The sequence below is a fragment of the Myotis daubentonii genome, chromosome 6 (genome assembly GCF_963259705.1).
Source record: "Myotis daubentonii chromosome 6, mMyoDau2.1, whole genome shotgun sequence".
Classification (NCBI taxonomy): Eukaryota; Metazoa; Chordata; class Mammalia; order Chiroptera; family Vespertilionidae; genus Myotis; species Myotis daubentonii.
In genome coordinates, this window is record NC_081845.1 from 43,398,867 (window position 1) to 43,418,772 (window position 19,906).

The 19,906-nt window shown below is 31.3% G+C and overlaps 1 protein-coding gene across 6 annotated transcripts in view; it reads right to left on the reverse strand.

Annotated features, from left to right (window-relative positions):
* Positions 1-4,274: 4,274 nt before the first annotated feature.
* GRIK2 (glutamate ionotropic receptor kainate type subunit 2) overlaps positions 4,275-19,906 on the reverse strand; it is a 567,703-nt gene continuing 552,071 nt past the window's right edge. For 3 of the 6 annotated variants that reach the window (XM_059700852.1, XM_059700851.1, XM_059700850.1), the window contains exons 16-17: positions 18,686-18,936; positions 4,275-5,987 (exon numbers count right to left, since the gene is read on the reverse strand). In XM_059700852.1, the coding sequence (XP_059556835.1) occupies positions 5,823-5,987; positions 18,686-18,936 (416 nt within the window). In that variant the 3' untranslated portion in view covers positions 4,275-5,822. Of the gene's footprint in view, positions 5,988-8,337; positions 8,477-9,994; positions 10,081-18,685; positions 18,937-19,906 lie in introns of all 6 variants that reach the window. The other 3 variants (XM_059700856.1, XM_059700853.1, XM_059700854.1) reach the window with 3 other exon arrangements.

Consider the following 19,906-nt stretch of genomic DNA (forward strand, 5'->3'; position numbering starts at 1 on the left):
AAATTGGAATGTTTTGAACTAGAGCTTACCCCTTAGGGCAGCGGTTTTCAACCTGTGGGTTGTGACCCCTTTGGGGGTCGAACGACCCTTTCACAGGGGTCGCCTAAGACCATTGGAAAACACATATATAATTACATATTGTTTTTGTGATTAATCACTATGCTTTAATTATGTTCAATTTGTACAATGAAATTGGGGGTCACCACAACATGAGGAACTGTATTAAAGGGTCGCGGCATTAGGAAGGTTGAGAACCACTGCCTTAGGGTATAAATTACTTGGCTTCCAAATTGAGTATTATTTGACAGATACTAAAATAGAAATATTCCTCTTTTCAGAGATATTCTTGGGTCCCATTTTGTGAAATTAATTTTTAATGTGAAAGTATACCCTTGACATATAGAGTTAGAAAAATTATTTGGTAAGAAGAAAAATTTGGCAATACTAAATTCTTAGAAATTGCAAGAGCAAGGTCTGTTCTGTCTCCACATTATTTGAACCATAGTAGTTTTAATTTCATTTGCTTTCAGTACATTTTCTTTAAAGAAAGCGTTCTTGTTCCAGATAAGAGTCAGAATAAAATGCATGTATCAAATTTGCTTCCTACTCAATTAAAATTACAGTAGAGTGTTTTTTTTAATGTATAAAATGCCAAGTATAAGGCAAACAAGAGAGGTGAAAATTTCAACAAAATTTCTGTTAGGAGAAATTATATGAACAAATGATAGTTAATTAACCAGACTGGAAAAAAATAGAATCTCTACTGGACAGTGTGAAAAGCTGAGAACTAACCAGATTATTTATATCACAAAATCCTCAAAGGGACAGGAACCAGCTGAGCCATGCACATTCATAATTAGCAGTGCAGGATGGAAAATACTAGGAGCACTTATTAAACAGAGTTTGAAAACAGTTGCTCCCTATGTTCTCCTTCCTCTTCTTTACACCTGGGAGCCTGTTCTGCACCAACTCAGCAAAATGATAGGAAACAATTCTCAAAAAAAGAAACAAAACAAACAAAAACTCCAGACTAGAGGATGTCAGGTCCAATGAAAGACTAAGTACTAAACTTAAAACAGGGTAATTAAGTGACCTTAGTTATTCTGAATGCAGATTGCATTGATCTCAAGATCTCTTAACCTATGATTACCACAACATTGGCAGTCAGGGCCTTAATCCACAGGCGAGAAATTTAAAAGTATATATATCAGGAGAATATAAAAGGCCCAAGAGAAAAAATCCAAAGATGAGGATATTTTGAAGGAATTCATCAACAAATAGCCCATCTAGATAAATCTATAATAAACCTCATATTGGATAGTCTCCCCCCTACTCTGCTGTGTACATACAGATGTCAAATCAGATTTTCATCCCCCTTATTTATTCATTAACAGGATGCTAATAATTAATGAACATATGAAGAAAATCTCTAATATGAAAGATAAAAATATAAACAAGCAAACAAAAAATTGCAATTGGGAGGAAATTGAGGTTGTTTAAGAAAGAAAGGAAAGTTATAAGATTATTATTAACTAGAGGCCCGGTGCATGAAAATTCATGCACTGGAGGAGGGACCCCTCAGCCTGGCCTGTGCCCTCTCACAGTCCAGGAGTCCTCAGGGGCAGGAGGTGACCTGGCAATCAGGGGAAGGTGACGCCCCATCACACCTCTGCTGCTGCCACTGATGGCAGCGCAAGCCTTGGCTGGCCCTCGTTACCTGTGCCTGGGCCAGCCCTGGTCAGCTTGGGGGGCTGAAGGGACTGGGGGACTCCGGAGGCAGGTACACGGCCTTGCTGCATGCCTACCACTCCAGCGGGGTGGAGGGGACTGGGCGCCACCATCTTGTGGCTGTAGGTGCTGCCATCTTTGAGGGTGTGGAAGTCAATTAGCATATTCCCTCCTTATTGGCTATGAGTGTCACCATCTTTAAGGGTGGGCAGTCAATTAGCATTTTCCCTCCTTATTGGCTGTGGGTGCCTCCAACTTTGCAGTGGTGTGAGGGTCAATTAGCATATTCCCTCTTTATTAAATAGGATGACTTCAGGAATGTAAGAGAAGATATTGTAGCTATAAAACTAGATCTCATAGAAATATAAACAATCAGTAGAAATGGAAAATTCGGTATAATATCTGAAAGATAAAAATTACATAAATGAGAAATAGGGAAACAAAGGTTAATAAATTTAGATTCAACAGTTCAGAACTTCCAATGTTAAGAGTAGCTTTTAGAATACATAGAGAAAAGAAAATCATCAAAGAAATAGTTTAGAAAATTTACTCCAAATTGAAGGACAGCATTAGCCAAATTTAAAAACTCAGCAAGTACCCAGCACAATGAATGAAAGTAGATCAATGCTTATCATTGGGTTGTTTCAGGATGCTGGGGAAAAAAAATAGATCAAACAAATCTAAGAAAAAGGAAAAAAAAATAACACAAAAAAAACTTTCATAAAAAGAATCAGGGATCTGAATTACTTTAGGTTTATCCACAGAAGGTTGGAAATATGAGAGCAAATCTTTAAAATTATGTAAGAATATGATTTTCAACCTAGAATTCTATACCCAGAAAAACTAATAATTTTTTATGACAGCAGAATAAAAGTGTTGTTAAACTGAAGAAATACATATAAATCATTAGTGTTTAGTACATAAATCCATTCAATTATAAAAAACTTATTTTTAAAATATGATGTTCAAAATATTTGAGATATTATAACTAATAAACTATACTTGTGAATTTTTTATATTTGTAAAATAGAATATATCCCTTTAGTACTTAGTAATTTAGTAATATATTCCCATACTGGTCACAGTAATTTAGTTGTAAATATGTGAATATCTCTCCTAGATATTCTCATAGCTGTTAGGGTCACTTAGCTGGTTAGGGTTTTCTAGTTTGGGTATATGTGAATATATCTCTCTAGTGTTCCATTCTAATTAGAGTTATTTGTGGGATATGATTACCCACTGATTACCTGGAGTCATCAGGTTATATTGTTGACTAGTACAATTGTTCTCTCCTTTCTTTCTTATAATTTGAGTGTTACACTACAGAGTAATGTTTACTCTAATATACTATCTTCCTAGAGAGAGGAGACTTTTTTTTCATTGATTGAAATTATTTTTAAAGTAATCTAGATTTTATTAAGAATAGTATCTCATGAATGTATAATCACTAGTGAGTAGGTAAATATCTGTTTTGGCAATAATATAGAAACCTTTTAGGAAATGGATAAAATTAAATATTGTACATTGTTTATATATTTAAAATTATCTTTATAGTTAAAATATAGCAGGTTTATTAAACTTTTCAATTTTTTAAATTTAATGCTTCCAATGATTGCCAAATTTTACCAAAAATCTAATTATTTCCTACTTAAAAATAATTGTCATTTACTGACATTAAAATTGTTCAATATAATAAATAATTAAAACTAAAAAGTGCTTTAAAACCTGATTAGTATCTGATTGGTAAAAAGCTTAATATTCTCCAAAATCTGAACACTTTTATGAAATTTTGTTGTATGTTATTTACCACTAAAAATATAAGATTTTTAACAGTGAATTGTGTAACTCTCTAAAACTAAATTTTGGGGAAAATTATTATCAAAATATAATTTTAATTTAAAATGCCCCTAACACTAGAAATTTTGAAAACGCTTAGACATTTAATTTCTAATTTATTTAGATATTAGCAATTTGGTTTTGCAATTTTTTTTGAGTTTAAAAAATACATCACAGAATTTTCTTTTGGTCAGGTGCTCTAGTTATAGTGGACATTTTAGTAAACCATATGTTATAACTTGTGATTTAAATATAAGAGCTTTGTTAAAATGATAACATCTAAACCACACACACATTATTACTAATTGTTGAAATTGAGCCTATCATGTCCTCTCCCTTTGCTGAACTATATTGATTTATCAATGCACAAGGAGGTCTTAAATTGGACATCAGTACAACTTCAAATATAATATCAGTAATCATTATATAGCCCCACCTAACCTATAAACATAGTAACTAACCATTCATAAAAGAGGTAAGGTGAATTACTGTTGCCTCTAGAACTTCTATTTTTCTCATTTAAATATTATCCTAAGCCTAACAATTACATCCTAAATCTCATCATCCAACCTTTTCTCTTCTTTCCTCTAGGTAGTTGGGATGAGGCCATCCTTGAAGACCTAGAAAGATTCAGGAAGTATACTTCTCTCAATGCAATGAATATATTGTGCATTCATTTATATGTACAAAAGAAAAATGAAAGTCAAAGCTGAACGTAAAATGGACATAATTTTAATGATTTTTTTAAATTTTGTGCATTGGATTCAAACAGCAAACTGTGTGCACTCAACTGTTATCACAATGTTGTCAAGAAGTCTGTGTCTTTTACCATTTTACACACAATTGTTCATTACAATATGTTATCAGCCTCATGGAAACCAGGGGTGTGGCATGGTAAGCAGTGGTGGTAGTGCACCTAACTTTTATATTATCTAACTTGAAAATATTTCTCTTCTATGATTCCTTTTTTCTTGATAAAAATAGTTTTCACCAAACGTTGGTGGTGCACACGCACTACCATTCATGCTTGACATCACACCCCTGACAGGAACACGTGTTCTTATTTTGTTGATAAAAAGTATTACAAAAATTTCCATACAAAAACTATTTTCATAGAAATCTTGCATTTCCACAAATAAACCTGAACATTTTTTGGAAAAAAAACTGCTCAAGAATTTTGTTCATTTAACACTGTGACTGTATTGATAAATGCAGTCCACTTCAAAGTTCTCCGCACATACTTTTCTACAGATGACCAGTCCCCTTTTTCCTTTCACCGAGGTCTGCCCAGGCTCCATCAAGTTCATTTATAGCAGAAACTAGGGTTTGGATGAAATATCTGAATGTTAAAATGGAAGCTTCATTTTCCACATAACTATCAATACCCAGCCCTCTTTTATAACGTAAGACAAAGATTGCAAAATATTATTCTTTTCAATTCAGAATCTCTGAACCAACTGTTGCTTTTTATTCTTGGTGTGAAGTTGGGTGGGGTGGGGATAGGTAGATAGATAGGGATCCAGTAGAGTTACATGTTAAATCACCTGCAGGTGACTTTAAGGAAAAACATTATTGCCTTGGTAATTGACATTTCTATCTCAATCAGTGACACAGACTGTTAAAAAAGAAAGAAAAACACTGATGAAGATATGTTTTATATTCCACTTGCCATGAAATTCAGATTTGTTTTGTGTTACATTTTTTCACACATCCTATAAACACATATTGTCTATTCAGATGATCATTGTACTGAGTTGTTGGGGTCTAATAACATCACCACCTCTATTATCTGAATGTTCAGAAGACCATACTGTTTCTTGTAATGCTACAGGTTGTTGTTGTGGTTTTGTTTTGTTTTTTCTGATTCCAAGTATTTTTATTGACAGTTTTACTGGTTACCTTTGGGGCATTGACATTCCATCTCCTGGCAACAGTTGGGCTTCAAAAAGAACCTGTAATTTCCTACTGGACTGCATTTGGAACCAGTCACAGAATGCGCGTGTAACATTCACTCAGAAGAAGGGAGGAACCCATGATAAACAGTATAACCCCGTGTAACTTGGTTGGTCCATGATGCTTGTAAATCAAGTCTGATCATTGCAACTGCTTAGATCACAGAGTCTCTAGTTCATAGACACAGCGGCATGAGGTAACTCATTTTTATTTTGCACAGGTTGCATATTTCCACAGGAAACATTCTCGCTAAATTGTTTGGAAAAAAGACGACAGTTTGTGCTTGGGTGTTTGGCCTCCCAGCTTTATGCCATGGTTTCTTTACCTGGCAACCTTCTGTCGTTAAATGTGTGCATGTTGATGACTTCTTCTGTTTTCACAATAACAGGGGCCTGTGGCTTGTGTTTTAACCGTCGCTGGCACTTCAGGGACATCCTCAGCTCTTCTACCATGGCGCTACAGAAGGACCTCTACAGAACAAACAGAAAATGAAATATTACCAAACCGATAAACGGTCACTGTCCAGAGACAAACTAAAATAATTCTCAACAGACTTTCAACATAACCAGCCTTGAAGGTTTGAAATAGTTCAATATAAAGGTTAGAACAATTGCCACACTTTTAATAGACAACACATGATAATTAATAATATTTTATAAAAGTGGACTAGTTTAAAGAAAATCTCCACCTGATAGTGAAAGGAACTACCAACTGGAATGCATATAAAGCAGATGTAAAGCTTTATAGATGTAAAATTAATTAGGATCAAAATATATCTATATAGATATGTCTATATTGATATATCTATCTATATATATATATATATCCACCTTAAAATTTAAATATAAATACATATATACAAATTAATAACCAGAAATCCATTCTTGATATTTAAAAATAGAAGAAATGTACTACTTTTTAGATCACAACATGAGATAATGAAAATTTTCTTTAAACATAGATTTTTCATTATGCATCTCAAAACAGAACAAAAATATAACACTGACAAAGACATAAAAATATGGAAAATAACTTCTGGTATTCATTATACATTTTTGGGATTAGGCCTATAAAACTATTGATGATGATTGCAAACAAATATATGAAATAACAAATTGTAGCACATTAAAAATCCATGAAAATACATTTACTTTTTTTTTTGTCATCATCAGCTTGACAACTGAGAGTCGATAAATAATTTATCCCATGCAGAAAAAAGTGACCCTATAAATATTTTTAAATTCTCATCCCATTAGCAATAGATTTGCTATAAAAATAATATATATGGGGCTCATTATTACAAGCTCCTCAAAATTCCTATTACAAACTCATATCTGTGCAACAAAATTTTATTAGTCTCCCTCCCCATCTAATTGAGATACACATGTTAGCTACATATAAATAAGATTCATAAAACAGTTATATATTGTAGTTGAAATTCAGATGGGCTGAGACTGAGGTTCTTTCTGTGTGAAAATTAAAATGTGGAAAACAATAAAAAATGTGAACAAGTATGAAAAATTAACACAGTTCCAGAAAGTGATATGAAAACATAACAAAACAAGCCTAATCAAATATGCATATGATGACTTGTTTGTTTGTTTGTTTGTTTTTTATTTGTTTTGTTTCTTTGCTGTTTATCAACTTAGGCTAATTCCAAAAGAATAGAGAATAAAAATATTTAATACTACATATGTTTCTGAGGTTTAAGATATTTTGCACATATAATCTTTTGTGACAAACTAATGTTTTAATTAAAGTAGGCCTTTATCTAACAGAGAAAATTGATTCAGAGAGAGGAAAGTCACTTTCCGCAGCTTACAATGGAGACTCCAGCAAGGTATCCTGATAACCAATTTTGTAACTTTTGATTCTGGTACCTTCTTGTCCATTCCTGTCTATATCCTCACTTTTCTTTTATGGGTTCCTGATTAGCTTCCTTAGTAGTCTTCCAAGATCTTTAGCCGATTCCTTCCCCAAAGGCTCACAATTACTAGAATAATCTATTTTTCAAACATCAGTTATTAATAGCATCTTCTTGTCCAAGGAACAGGTAGAATCCAAAGATCCTATTTTTAGCATCATGCAGTCTATGATTCAGCTTTGCTTCTTTCTGCTCCCTCCCCCATTTCTTTTTTCTCTACACACAACCTCTCTGCTTGGACTTCCAAAGTTTTTCTCCTTTCCTCTTCTTTGCTCTGGTACCTTGCCATGTACTTTATTCCTTCACATCAATCCGATTTTATCCTTTACTCAAATTTTCACTTATCAGGGAATCATTTTCCAAGTGACCAGGGTCATTATTTTCACTCAATTTAGTTTTGCCCCCTTTTTAACTCATTATAATGTTTTCCCATCTGGCCTCTAAGTCTTCTCTGTATCCCTCTCAGTGAATGGTAAAGAGAAGAGAGATCAAGTTCTTATGGTACTGATTGTACACACATGTTCTTTAAACGTTGACTGAATTAAGAATAGCTACATATGATCCTAATACTTTCTTATTTAACTAATGTTTCTAATTAAATTGCTTAAAAAAACATTTTTAGAAGCTTAGTGAAATGTAATGTATATAAGCTATTTAATCAGGTAAAATTTTGGTATTTATTTAATAACATTAAATAGTAAAAGTATCAATTTATTAGTACTCACAATGGATGATGTTGCTAAACATGAATTCCCCATTAACTAATAGATTTACTGCCATGCTCTTTTATCAAGTTAAATTATGCACTTCTGAAATCCATAAATTATATTTCTATTAAAAGATTTAGGGCATCTGTCAGCCATTATGTGGACATAGTGTTTCTTGTTGCTTTATACCTACTATTAGATGTATTTATTAAGGACATGATGACAATGATGATGAAGATGGTGATGATGACAACACTGTAGAAATGGAAAAATCTGACTCCAAAAGGGGAAGGAATACAAAGTCTTGAGGTAACTTAATCTTGGTTCTCTGTTGAAACATTTAACAGAAGAATTGATTAGATGATATAACAAGGTCAGAACTTTATGCCAATGACACTTAAAAATACTATAGGATGTGAATAACTTTGAATTGTTTAAAATAAGGCTTCATTTGAAAGTAATAAATGTCCTGAATGTTACATAATTGATAACACCCTCTTCTTGGCAAACTTGGCTTTTAGGCAGTTTGATTACATTAGTTTCAAAAATATAGAGAGTAGATATATTAATTAATTTTTGTCCATACAAAGAGGGTGATCTCAACAATTTATTTTCTTAGAAAAAAAATCTTATAAATGTAAACACTCATTCAACCATGGAATTTCACATATTTTTCTAGTAAGTTAAGAAATAAAATGTATTAGCACCCTATATGTAATGTCAGACCACAAATAAAGACATAAAGTTATTTAAAATAAATTTTATGTAATATAAAATTTATGATGTTGAATAATATAAAATGCAGGTAAAACGCCTGGCCCCAAAGTTTGAACCTTTTATCTTTTATAATTTAAAAGATAAAAGAAAATCTCATCATTTATCATTTAAAATTACCTTAAGTAAATTATAGTTACAAATTTAGAAACTCTGAAAATTGTAAATTTGTAACTTGACCATGACCATTTTTAGGCTTTACCTATTTACAAAGTCATCAGAAAGTAAAAATTTTAATCAATCAATCAATAGACTTGATTATATGTTATTTTACCAGTTTTATGAATTTTTCTGTTAATCAGCTGAATTTTGCCAGCACTTTTTAAAATGTATTAATGTAACTATATGTAAAAATAGTTTTATCTTAGGTTACTAATAAGGTCACGTGATATAATAGGTGTTCTCACTGATAGACTATTTCTAATCCTTCACAAAAACTATAAAAACCTTTACATTTAAGCAAGAGTTTGGAATCAATATAGTGAATTAAATAATATCATAAAGTACTGTTTACTTGTGGAACTAGGGCAAACACATATTATTATCTTTTTTTTAAAGCTTTAGAATAAAAATTCCATATCTTGATTTATATAAAAATCTAAAGTTGAGATTGTAGAGATGATTGTGACATATATTAATTTTCTTGTGCTGTATGTATGTTCAAAAAAATTACTATTTCTTATTTTTAGAGTTCTAATGTCATTTAATAGAGACAAATTGTCTTTCCTACTTCATATAATAATTGGAACTTTTAAATGTATTTTTATTAAACTATGAAATAGGTTTTAAAGAACCCACGAGCACTTGGGTTATAGCAAACCAGAAGGAAGAAGGAGAAAAGGAGAAAAAACAGAATCAGAGGGAGCAGGAGAAAGGGAAGAAGAAAGCATAAAGGGGGTGGAGAGGATGAGAAAGAAAACTATTTTGCTTTTCAAATCATTTCTTAGGGATGGAAACACATAAATTGTGTCATTAAATAAGTAACATTCTTAGGGTGAAAACAACAAAAATGTTTCTCCACATTAATATAACAGACTACAAAAAGAAAAAAGAAAGGCACAAGGATACTAACCATTATTAAAAACCTCTTTTAGTAAGTTTCAAAATTTACTAAACAGTGTCTGGATGGTAGGGTGGCACTAACCAAATAGAAGATTCCTGAAAATGAAAATTTACATCTTTGAGCTGTTAGCAGGTAATCGCAATTAAATTAGTAAAAGTCATTATAAAATTCATTGTAATTAATGAGGCAACCTGTATTTACACATCTCTCGTTCTTAAAACAACGAAGGTCTGGAAACCTTAACAGTTTTGATTTGACTATATTTGCATTTCTTGTTTTGAAAGATATCTAGTTTTGAGTATAATAAGACAACAAATAGTCTGCAGATAACTGTTCTAAATAATGTCATTATTGGTGTTATAGAATAATTTATTCTTAATAACTTAACTATATAATTTATAGATATGCTTATATGATAACAGATGTGACAGCACTTAGAGAAGCACATCAATGTTTGAATATTAGAAATGTAATTGTAAATATGCCCCACACTGAACACTAACCTAAACTACATTTTTTAAGCTAAGATCTTTATATTTAGGAATGTCTTTTTGAAAAACAGCCACTGACGGAAAGCAACCAGTTTGATTTTTTATACTTAAATTCATCACTTTCACGTTGAATATATGTAGTCACTAATCACCCAAATTAGAAATAACCATAAAATATTATAAACTACTATCAAGTCTACATTTATATTTTTAAGACAGAAACTCTATTGTATGTCTTACTAGTCTATATTTTGATAGTTTAAAATTAACTACATGGTATTTTAATTTAGAAAAACATTACCCATTTTTGCATACAGTTCCTATTTAAAGCTCTATCAAGACATCTTCAAGCTGCTTCTTTTAGACTGTGCAGCTCAGTGTTTGAATATAAACTAGCATATACCAACCAAATTGGTTTTGCCTTTGTTGTTTCAATTATATGTTAATGACCGGTCAGCTTGGCTCAGTGGTTGAGCGTTGACCTATGGACCAGGAGGTCACTGTTCAATTCCAGGTCAGGGCATGTGCCAGGGTTGCCAGGCGATCCCCAGTGGGGGACATGCAGGAGGCAGCTGATCAATGATTATCTCTCATCTTTGAAGTTTCTATATCTCTCTCCCTCTCCCTTCTGCTCTGAAATCAGTAAAATATATTAAAATACATATATATAAATTATATGTTACTGATTATAGATATCTAATCCATTTTAGACAATTTTCAAATTAATTTCTGATGCTGTAGGCCATTTGCCCAAGAAGTCCATATCACATGTAGTAAAGACAAATCAGAATTCTGCATAAATGATCTCACATTATAAATAACTAAACCATGAAAATGAGGTGAAAAGTATATATAATGTAATATACAATATTTTATATAATATTGGTGTAGTAAATGAATAAAATAAATGTAATTTAATGTGACTCTTGCTTTCGACTTATACTTTCTAATTGGCATTCTTTTAAGAATATCAAATAGCTAATGCTATATATCAAAATAATGAACGAATGGACCTAGGGCTGTATAAATGCAATAGTGAAGCAATGAGAGATGAAAAATGACTAGTTAAAGCATTCATGTCAAAAAATTATATATATATACATATATATGTATATATATATATATATATATATATATATATATATATAGCAACTTTGATCTCGATATTCAGTTTTATAGCAGCCATCTTTCTGAAAAAATTATATTATTTAAATAAGCTGTGCAGCAGTCAGACAAAACTTTACATGTAGGTTCCTTAATGATTGTGTTGCTTAATCACTGGAACTTTACAGGTAGAGAAACTAAAACTCAAGAAGTCAAGTTATCTATCTAAGGTTATGCACATAACTGATATCAAAGCTAAACGAGGAGCGCCGTTCCCTTGACTTCCACTCTATGAATGCTTCATTATATTAGCCTGCCTCATTAACAGTGAACTGAATTTTAGCTGAGCCTTTTACCTGGAGTCTGTTCTTAATAACTTTAATGTTTTGAATGCTAAATAATAAGTCAGAGAAAAAATCATGGGGCAAAAAGAAATATGTGGTTCTTCCCCACCCCCCACCCAATTAATAAAATGCTAAAGCATCTATGCTTTTGCCTGGATTATTTTACAATGATAAACATAGCTAAAGATTAAAATATTCTCAGAAACCTTGACTCTTACAAAAACAGTTACCAAATATCTTTATATGCTTTTTGCAAATATAATGAGACAGAGAAAAATGAAGCATCATTATACATTTGTACATGTCCCCTACTTAAGCTGGAAAAATCAATAAATAAGTTCAGACAAGTTTCAACACCACTTTAGTCAATACAGCTATGAAATGCATTTTAAGAAAAAGCAATGTTAATCATCACATTTTTGCTGGTAGTCATAATGATAAAGTTTTTCAATAATATATATATAAAACATCCAACTTAACTAATGCTTTATTATAGGAGAGCTCTCTTTTCTGAAGGCCCAGCAAGCTAAATGTATCAGTTTTGTAAATAATAATAAATATAACAATATCTGTCAGACACTTGCAAAAAACCTCCACCTATATAAATTACTTATCTTAATTATTAAAACATTTTATTTATGGTATATTTATAGTCTATTTATTTATTTATTTATTTATTTATTTATTTATTTATTAAAAAGACATATAGAGAAGTTAAGTAATTTTATCCAAGGTTACATAAAGTTGAGAAATGATTACAAGTCTTTTTCATTTTAAAATTCATCCTTAAGAATAAGAAAATGAAATAACTATGCTTATGACTAAAGCCCACAATCTGTTTAACTAAATCAAAATCAAACTCCACACATTTTATCAATGCAACTTCAGAAAGGAAAACTATTAAGAGAAATAGTTAAGTATTCACTCTTGATTTTGTGAGTATGATATAGCATAAATAGTGTTAGATGAGGCATTTTGACCTTGGGAAATATTCTTCACCCCTGAGATACTTATCTTTATCTGAACAATATGGATATTTACACAGTTGTCATGATCACTTCATACCCAAGAAAATATTAAAAGCTCTAAAGTGGTTTATAAAAATAAGGAAATAAAATTATTACCTGTCAAGCTTCAATTTTAATTTTAACACATCATTTATAGTCATTTGAAGAAATGTCTTAAAGATCCTTTTGCCCGCATAAAGTAGTTTATAGAGTAAAACAAAGATTGGCATCTCATTTTAAAGTGTGATTTTATATTTACATGTAAAAACATTTTTAAAAGCCATCCACTTATCCCTCATATGGGTCATTAATGGAAACTGAGAGATGATCTGCTTGCAGAGAAAGGCAATAACATAAAAGAATACAAAATGGAATATTTATCCAAAGTTTATTTACATCTTTTAACATCTGAATAGCAACATGCTCTATAGATAAATTTTACATTATTGAAAATTTATTTGGCACTTTATAATTCTTTACAATGATTTATAGCAGTGTTTGCATTCCTATATCTTATTCAATAAATGACTTTTTTTAAAAAAACATTGTTCCTGTTAGAAATAATATTTCAACTTTCTGAAAGCAATTTGTGTATAAGCATCAGTGAACAATCTGTTTTCATCCTTCTGGTTCCATGAAATACAAATTCAGCCAACTTTGAAAAATGTTTCCCTTGTGAATAAACTTTCACCCAGGATCCAGGTTTAAACTAAACCCTTCTAATTTATCCTTAAAATTCCAAAATTGCGTTGTTTCATTCACTTGTTCTTCTATGCCTTTTACATTTGTTATTCAATTATAGACTGAAGAACATTCTATGGGCCCTCAAAAATGTTTTGAACTTTCAGAGACTGGAAAAATACCATTATTTAGAGATACCTTGGATTTGTTCTACCAGTGTTCTATAATAAAAATAACTATATTGACTAAAATGGACTATATACTGATAAACATAAATTTTAGTAGTTCTTAAAATCCACATAAATCATTTTAGAAGAAAATTAGAATAAATATATGTGTCCAATACAGGGCACATAAGTTACAAATTCAGTATCTGAGCAATAATTCTTATTTTTTATTTCTCAGACATACTACACTTTGTTTAAATGTAATAAAAAAAGAATATTTTTGTTAAGTTTTAGTTCATGTCAAGAAACTCAGAGATTTGTGTTTAATATGTTCAATGGAAACAATTTGCATAGGCAAATCTATTTTCAGTTACATGGGAAAATATTTCTGTATACAAATCAGACAAAAACAAAAAGTTAAAATGTATGTTATATTACTGTTATTGCTGGAAATCAAAAGAAGGCAGAATTATGTATACCTTTTTTAAAAGGACACATTCAAATATTTAAGAAACAGTAATTTTAAGCAAATTAATAAATCATGGTTATGTCATAAAATATTTTTATAAAAATTCAAATTATTACATTTACTTCTAATTCATGCTTATAAAACCAATATATTATCATAAATAATACCAGAGAAAACATAGGTTTGCATATTCGGCTGCTTTCTTCAGTTAGAAGGGAGAAGCAGGACCTGCAAGTTGAAATGGACTGATAACTGCTTCAGATGTACATCAGATTCTTGGATGGCTTACTGAATGAACCTTAACTAGTAATGTTTTTAAAATCAGCAAAAAAGTAAGGAAAAAAGACAATCAATAAAAAATGCACACGTCAGATACTTCAGAAAAGGAAGACTTTTTGAGTATCTTTCCAAATGGTCAATTGACACTTTAGAAAAATTAGAAAAATAAATATGTATTTATTTAAAAAGTCTGAATAAATAAAAATCAAGGTATCACTGTGGCATTAATATCTGCATCAAAATAAAAACCCTTAATTACTATAAAAATTGGAAGACACCATCTTGTGGTTATCTGAAAGGAATGCAATTTAGAGTTTTTGAAATTTTTAAGGACTATTTCTTTCAGCATACAGTTTCTGTATTCAGTTTTAACCTGTCCTCATTTTAAAACGATGTAGTCATATACTATTCATAATTATCAAACAACTTGGAATATAAAAAGTTATGGTCATCAACTTCCATAATGTTCATATTCAACTAAACTCTGTGTATATTATATCTGCCAACTTACTTAGATCAAAAAATTGTATTTGTTCTTTTAAAAAGTACTAGAATATTATAGACTGAAGAAAAAAGAAAGAAAAAGGAGAATGAGAAAATAGATAGCAAAACACTTTGGAACTAAATGGTGAATCCTTTCTTACTTTAAATATGCAAAGCATAATTCATTACATGCTTGGCTCTCAATAAGTATTTATTAGAGCAAAGGAATAATTCCACACATGTTTACAATCTTTTTTTAATTTAAAAAGTTAGGTTTTAGGCACAGTTGTAAGTATAAATAAACTGTGAATTTCTATATACCATCAAGCATAACTTATAATAAAATCTAGGAATATTTTCTGACTAACTCTGATAAATTAAGTAAGATCTTAAACTCTATAGCCCAAATAAATAATTTTTTCCAAGAAAAATGAAGAAAATTGAGTCCAAGAACCTAATTTATCACAATAAAAATATGGGTCACTCTAATAAACCCATAATTATTTATTTGCTAAGCTTAATTCTTTGAATTATATAAAAACAGTTCATTTTTATTCTTTATTGTAGTTTTTTTTAAATATGTCACTGGATTCAGCTTGATTATTAATTCAAGTCAATAGAAAGATTAGTTAGTTGATGGATAGATAGATAGATAGATAGATAGACAGATAAATAGACAGATAGACAGACAGATAGATATAAATAGATCTTATGCTGACAGGAACTACTTGATACCTTGGAGTACAAACCAAAAAATTAGGTCATTATCCTACAGGAACTAAGAGTCCATTTGGGAGAGAGGCACTCACATGCAGAAACCAACAAATATGACATGCAATAAAATAACATGCTAAGGGAAAATGGAGATATGCATAGGCCTCACAGAGATAAGGTATCTAGGCTTATTGATGGATGTGGTTTGAAATGTCAGAAATACCTTCCCAACTTTTTCTAAAGGAGAGAATATTTTTTGGAATGATGATAGTACCTGAAATCAGCTAGGTATAAAAATACATTGGGTTTGCTCAAGTCAAATGGAAGAGGTTTTGAAAAACTAGATGACTTTGGAAAATGGAAAGTATGTTAGTGCAGCTAGAGAAGAAAATTCCAACTGGGGGGAAGCAAAAGGTAAAACTACAGTGTTGGACAGAGACAGATCCTGAAGTGTCTGCTAAGCTAGGGAGTTTGACTTTCAATACGGAAGCCATGAGGAGACAATGTGTGAAAGCACTGGGGAATATGATACATAATGCTTAGTATTATCAAAACAGTTGTTTCTTTTGTTTTATTTCTTTTCAATGTTGGTTCAGTAAGAAAAAGTACATTCCTTTTACTAATTTTTAATAAGGCCATACAAGTGCATAGAAATTCATGAAAGCTGGTTAATATGTTAAAATTCAAGCAAATTCGTTATTTCTAACTAGAGGCCCAGTGTACAGATTTGTGCACCAATGTGATCCCTTGGCCAGGCCTGTGGGATTGGACCAAAACCGGCTCTCGCACATCCCCTGAGGGGTCCTGGATTGCAAAAAGGCACAGGCCAGGCTGAGGGACAACCCACCGGTGCACCATTGGGTCTGGAGTGGGACGTGGGAAATTGGCCAGCTGGTGAGGGGTTACGGGAAGGCTCCAGGGTGTGCTCGGCCAGTCTCGCTCAGTCCCAATTGGCCAGACCTCAGCAGCAAGCTAACTTACTGGTTGGAGCGTCTGCCTCCTGTTGGTCAGTGCATGTCATAGTGAGCAATTGAGCGTCCTTAGCATATCATTAGCATATCATGCTTTGATTGGTTGAATGGCTGACTAGACACTGAGCATACGAGGCTTTTATTATTTAGGATAATAATGAAAAAAGGTATTTTATAGAATTAAATCTCTACATCCTATGTTTTCTGTTTTTAAACAGACTACGCATAAAATAATTGTGCATAATGACATGATTTAGGTAAATCATAAGTATAGGACACAAGACAAGGACAATAGAACACCACATATTACCAAGAGATTAATTCCTTTGTTTCATTTTAATACTGAGCTATTAGAGAAAGAAAATCATGATGTATGGATAATTAAAGTTCCAACTAGAAAATCCAAATTTCTTCCATTATTTTGGACTTACTTTAAGCATTAACTAATCAAATATCACATCTATTGACAAATTATAATATAAATCAAAATTGATGAGTTAACCTATTTGTCTTTGATTAGTTTTTGAATTTGATATGACACCATAAAAAAGATCGTAAAATACAAATACAATGTGTAGTTAGATCTTATTTACAGTCACACCAGAGCAACAAATATTTGATTTAGCCAAGTCAGCACATAGCCATCCTAAATGCTGTGAAAAAATAATTTGTGCTATTTTTAATTTTTTAAAAAATTTGAACTGGTTACCCATCAAAATACTCATTTATAAAAAAATTGTTTCTAAGAATTAAGTACTATAGTCAAGTGAAAATGTAGAAATGCTGTATCAATTTTTTTTATTATTTTAGAAAGGATAAGTGACTGCAACATAAATTATTAAAGGCAAAGCAAAGTAAAAAAATGTTTTTCTTTTTCAAAAATAGTTTTAAGGATGTAAGTGCTTCAAAGAATATTAGGAGAATATATTTGTCTTTATTCATGTATGATGTTTTTAAATATCATGTTTCTACTCTTCATATTTATTTAAAAGTTCAAATGCTTTGCAAATATTAAATAAAATATAGTCTCACTCTGATGCAGGGTTAACTAGTTAAGCCCCCAAAATGTATTTTTTTATTAAAAAGAAGAGATATTTAGATACAAAAAGTCTAAAATAAAGTGCAGAAAATTTTAAAATGTTAAAGCATTGTTACATGTCCAGAACTATACATTTACATACAAAAATTGTCTTGTACCATGTAAAAGAGAGATTTAATAAAAATAAAAGAAAAATTCTTCCTTGTATTTATAGAACTAAGGAAATTATAGCACTGGAAGTACATAATCTGAATGATGTTTGCAAACTATTCAAGATTAGAATATAAAGATATTTTTACATTAAAAAAACCAAATGTATTAAAATCCCTAGAAAAAGTGCAATAATCTCAATATTTTTGAGGTTTATATATATTCTTAAAAAGACACTGCAAGGAAATAAAGGGCTCATTAAGAATAACATTAAATGCCAAAAAAGTTCCACAATATCTAATTTTAAAAGTTAATTGTAATTTCCATATGCGAATTAAGAGTTTTTTCAATTAAAAATTTGCAGGACTAAAAATATTCAAATAAATATTTCATTTACTCTCTGTCTTGAAACTGTATAATCAGCAATGCATCTTACAACACGTTTTATTTGAAGAGAAGTATTTTTCCTTCATTATTATAGTTTCTGATTTTTGCCTCTATCCTTAATTATATTCATCCACTAGTCTAACTGCAATGAACTCCAAGCAGCTCTTTTTTTCAGGCTTCAACAGAGGAGAGAACTAGTCACTTGCCCCGAAGCTGGCTCAATTAAACAAACTACATTTAAATTAAAAATCACGAAGGTGATCATGCATTCTCTCTGGGAACCTTTGTAATAAATGAATGGCAGAAGACAATTAAGAGTCACACTTCTAAGCACTACCCTTGGTTGGAAAGATCAAAAATAGTTTCTTTTATTATCACGACCATCGTTTTAAATTGTAAAAAGGTGACATTTACCTTTTCCAATTGAGCGTTTTTTTTGGATTTGTATAAAAACTCTCCCACGGCCACAAAAACCGAGAGCACCAAGCCAGCGGCCAGAACAATGAAGATGCCACCAATGTTCTGCACCCCCAGGGCACTGGCCTCTTTGCTCTCCTCCTCCGGACAGCCATTGCCCCTCCACCACTTCTCCTTCATCATGTGCAGCTTGCCTTCCTCTTGCAGCTGGAGAATTGCAATGGTGATCTTGTCTCTATAGGGAGAACCTGAAAAAGAGAGGGCTTGTTAACTATTTCTAGGAGCCCAGCATTTCATAAGTAAAGGCTAACATGATGAGAGGAGGACAGAGCTTTTTCCAAAAACAACTGAAAAGCAACAGAGACTGGAAGTTTAATAAGATAAATATGGCCTGTGGCCTATCTGATTTTAAAGGGTAAAATGAATTTTGTTTTATGTTAGAAAATATCTCCTTATAAAAGGCAGACTCAATTCAGAGCACTGGAAAATAAACAAAACAGTAAGTAGTCATTTACAACAGGAAATGGAAAGTACAAAGATATTTGGTTAATGTTTAAAAATAATTTCATGCTGAAAACAGAGTATTGATAAAATGGTAACCTCTATTTTTAGAGAAGTTATGGAAAAAATAGTATTTCTCTTTAGTGAGTGAAATAATTTAAGGCAATTATGAATAAGGTATACTCAGGGGTAGCTAATACTTTGCAGATAATTTATTTTCTTATTTGACATAAATAACAAAAATAACACGTTTCTACAGATTTGGATCATTCAAATATCATGGAAATCAATGCATTGTCAGAATTTTAAGGTTATTTGTTCACTTATCGTTTTATGCTTTGGGAGGAAATGTTCATTTCAGTGGAAGCAATGTAAATGAAATTTAGCATTTATGCTGATGGGGATAGATATTTACCTGTATTAGCTATTATGTGATAAGTAATAACTTTTCTAATTGGTTGCCCAGAATCATAGAATAATATATATATATATATATATATTTTTTTTTTTTTTTTTTTTTTTTTTTTTTTTTTTACAGAGAGGAGGGAGAGGCATAGTTAGAAACATCGATGACAAAGAAACATTGATCAGCTGCCTTCTGAACGCCCCCTACTGGAGATCGAGCCTGCAACCAAGGTACATACCCTTGACCGAAATTGAACCTGGGACCCTTCAGTTCCCAGGCCGATGATCTATCCACTGAGCCAAACCAGCTAG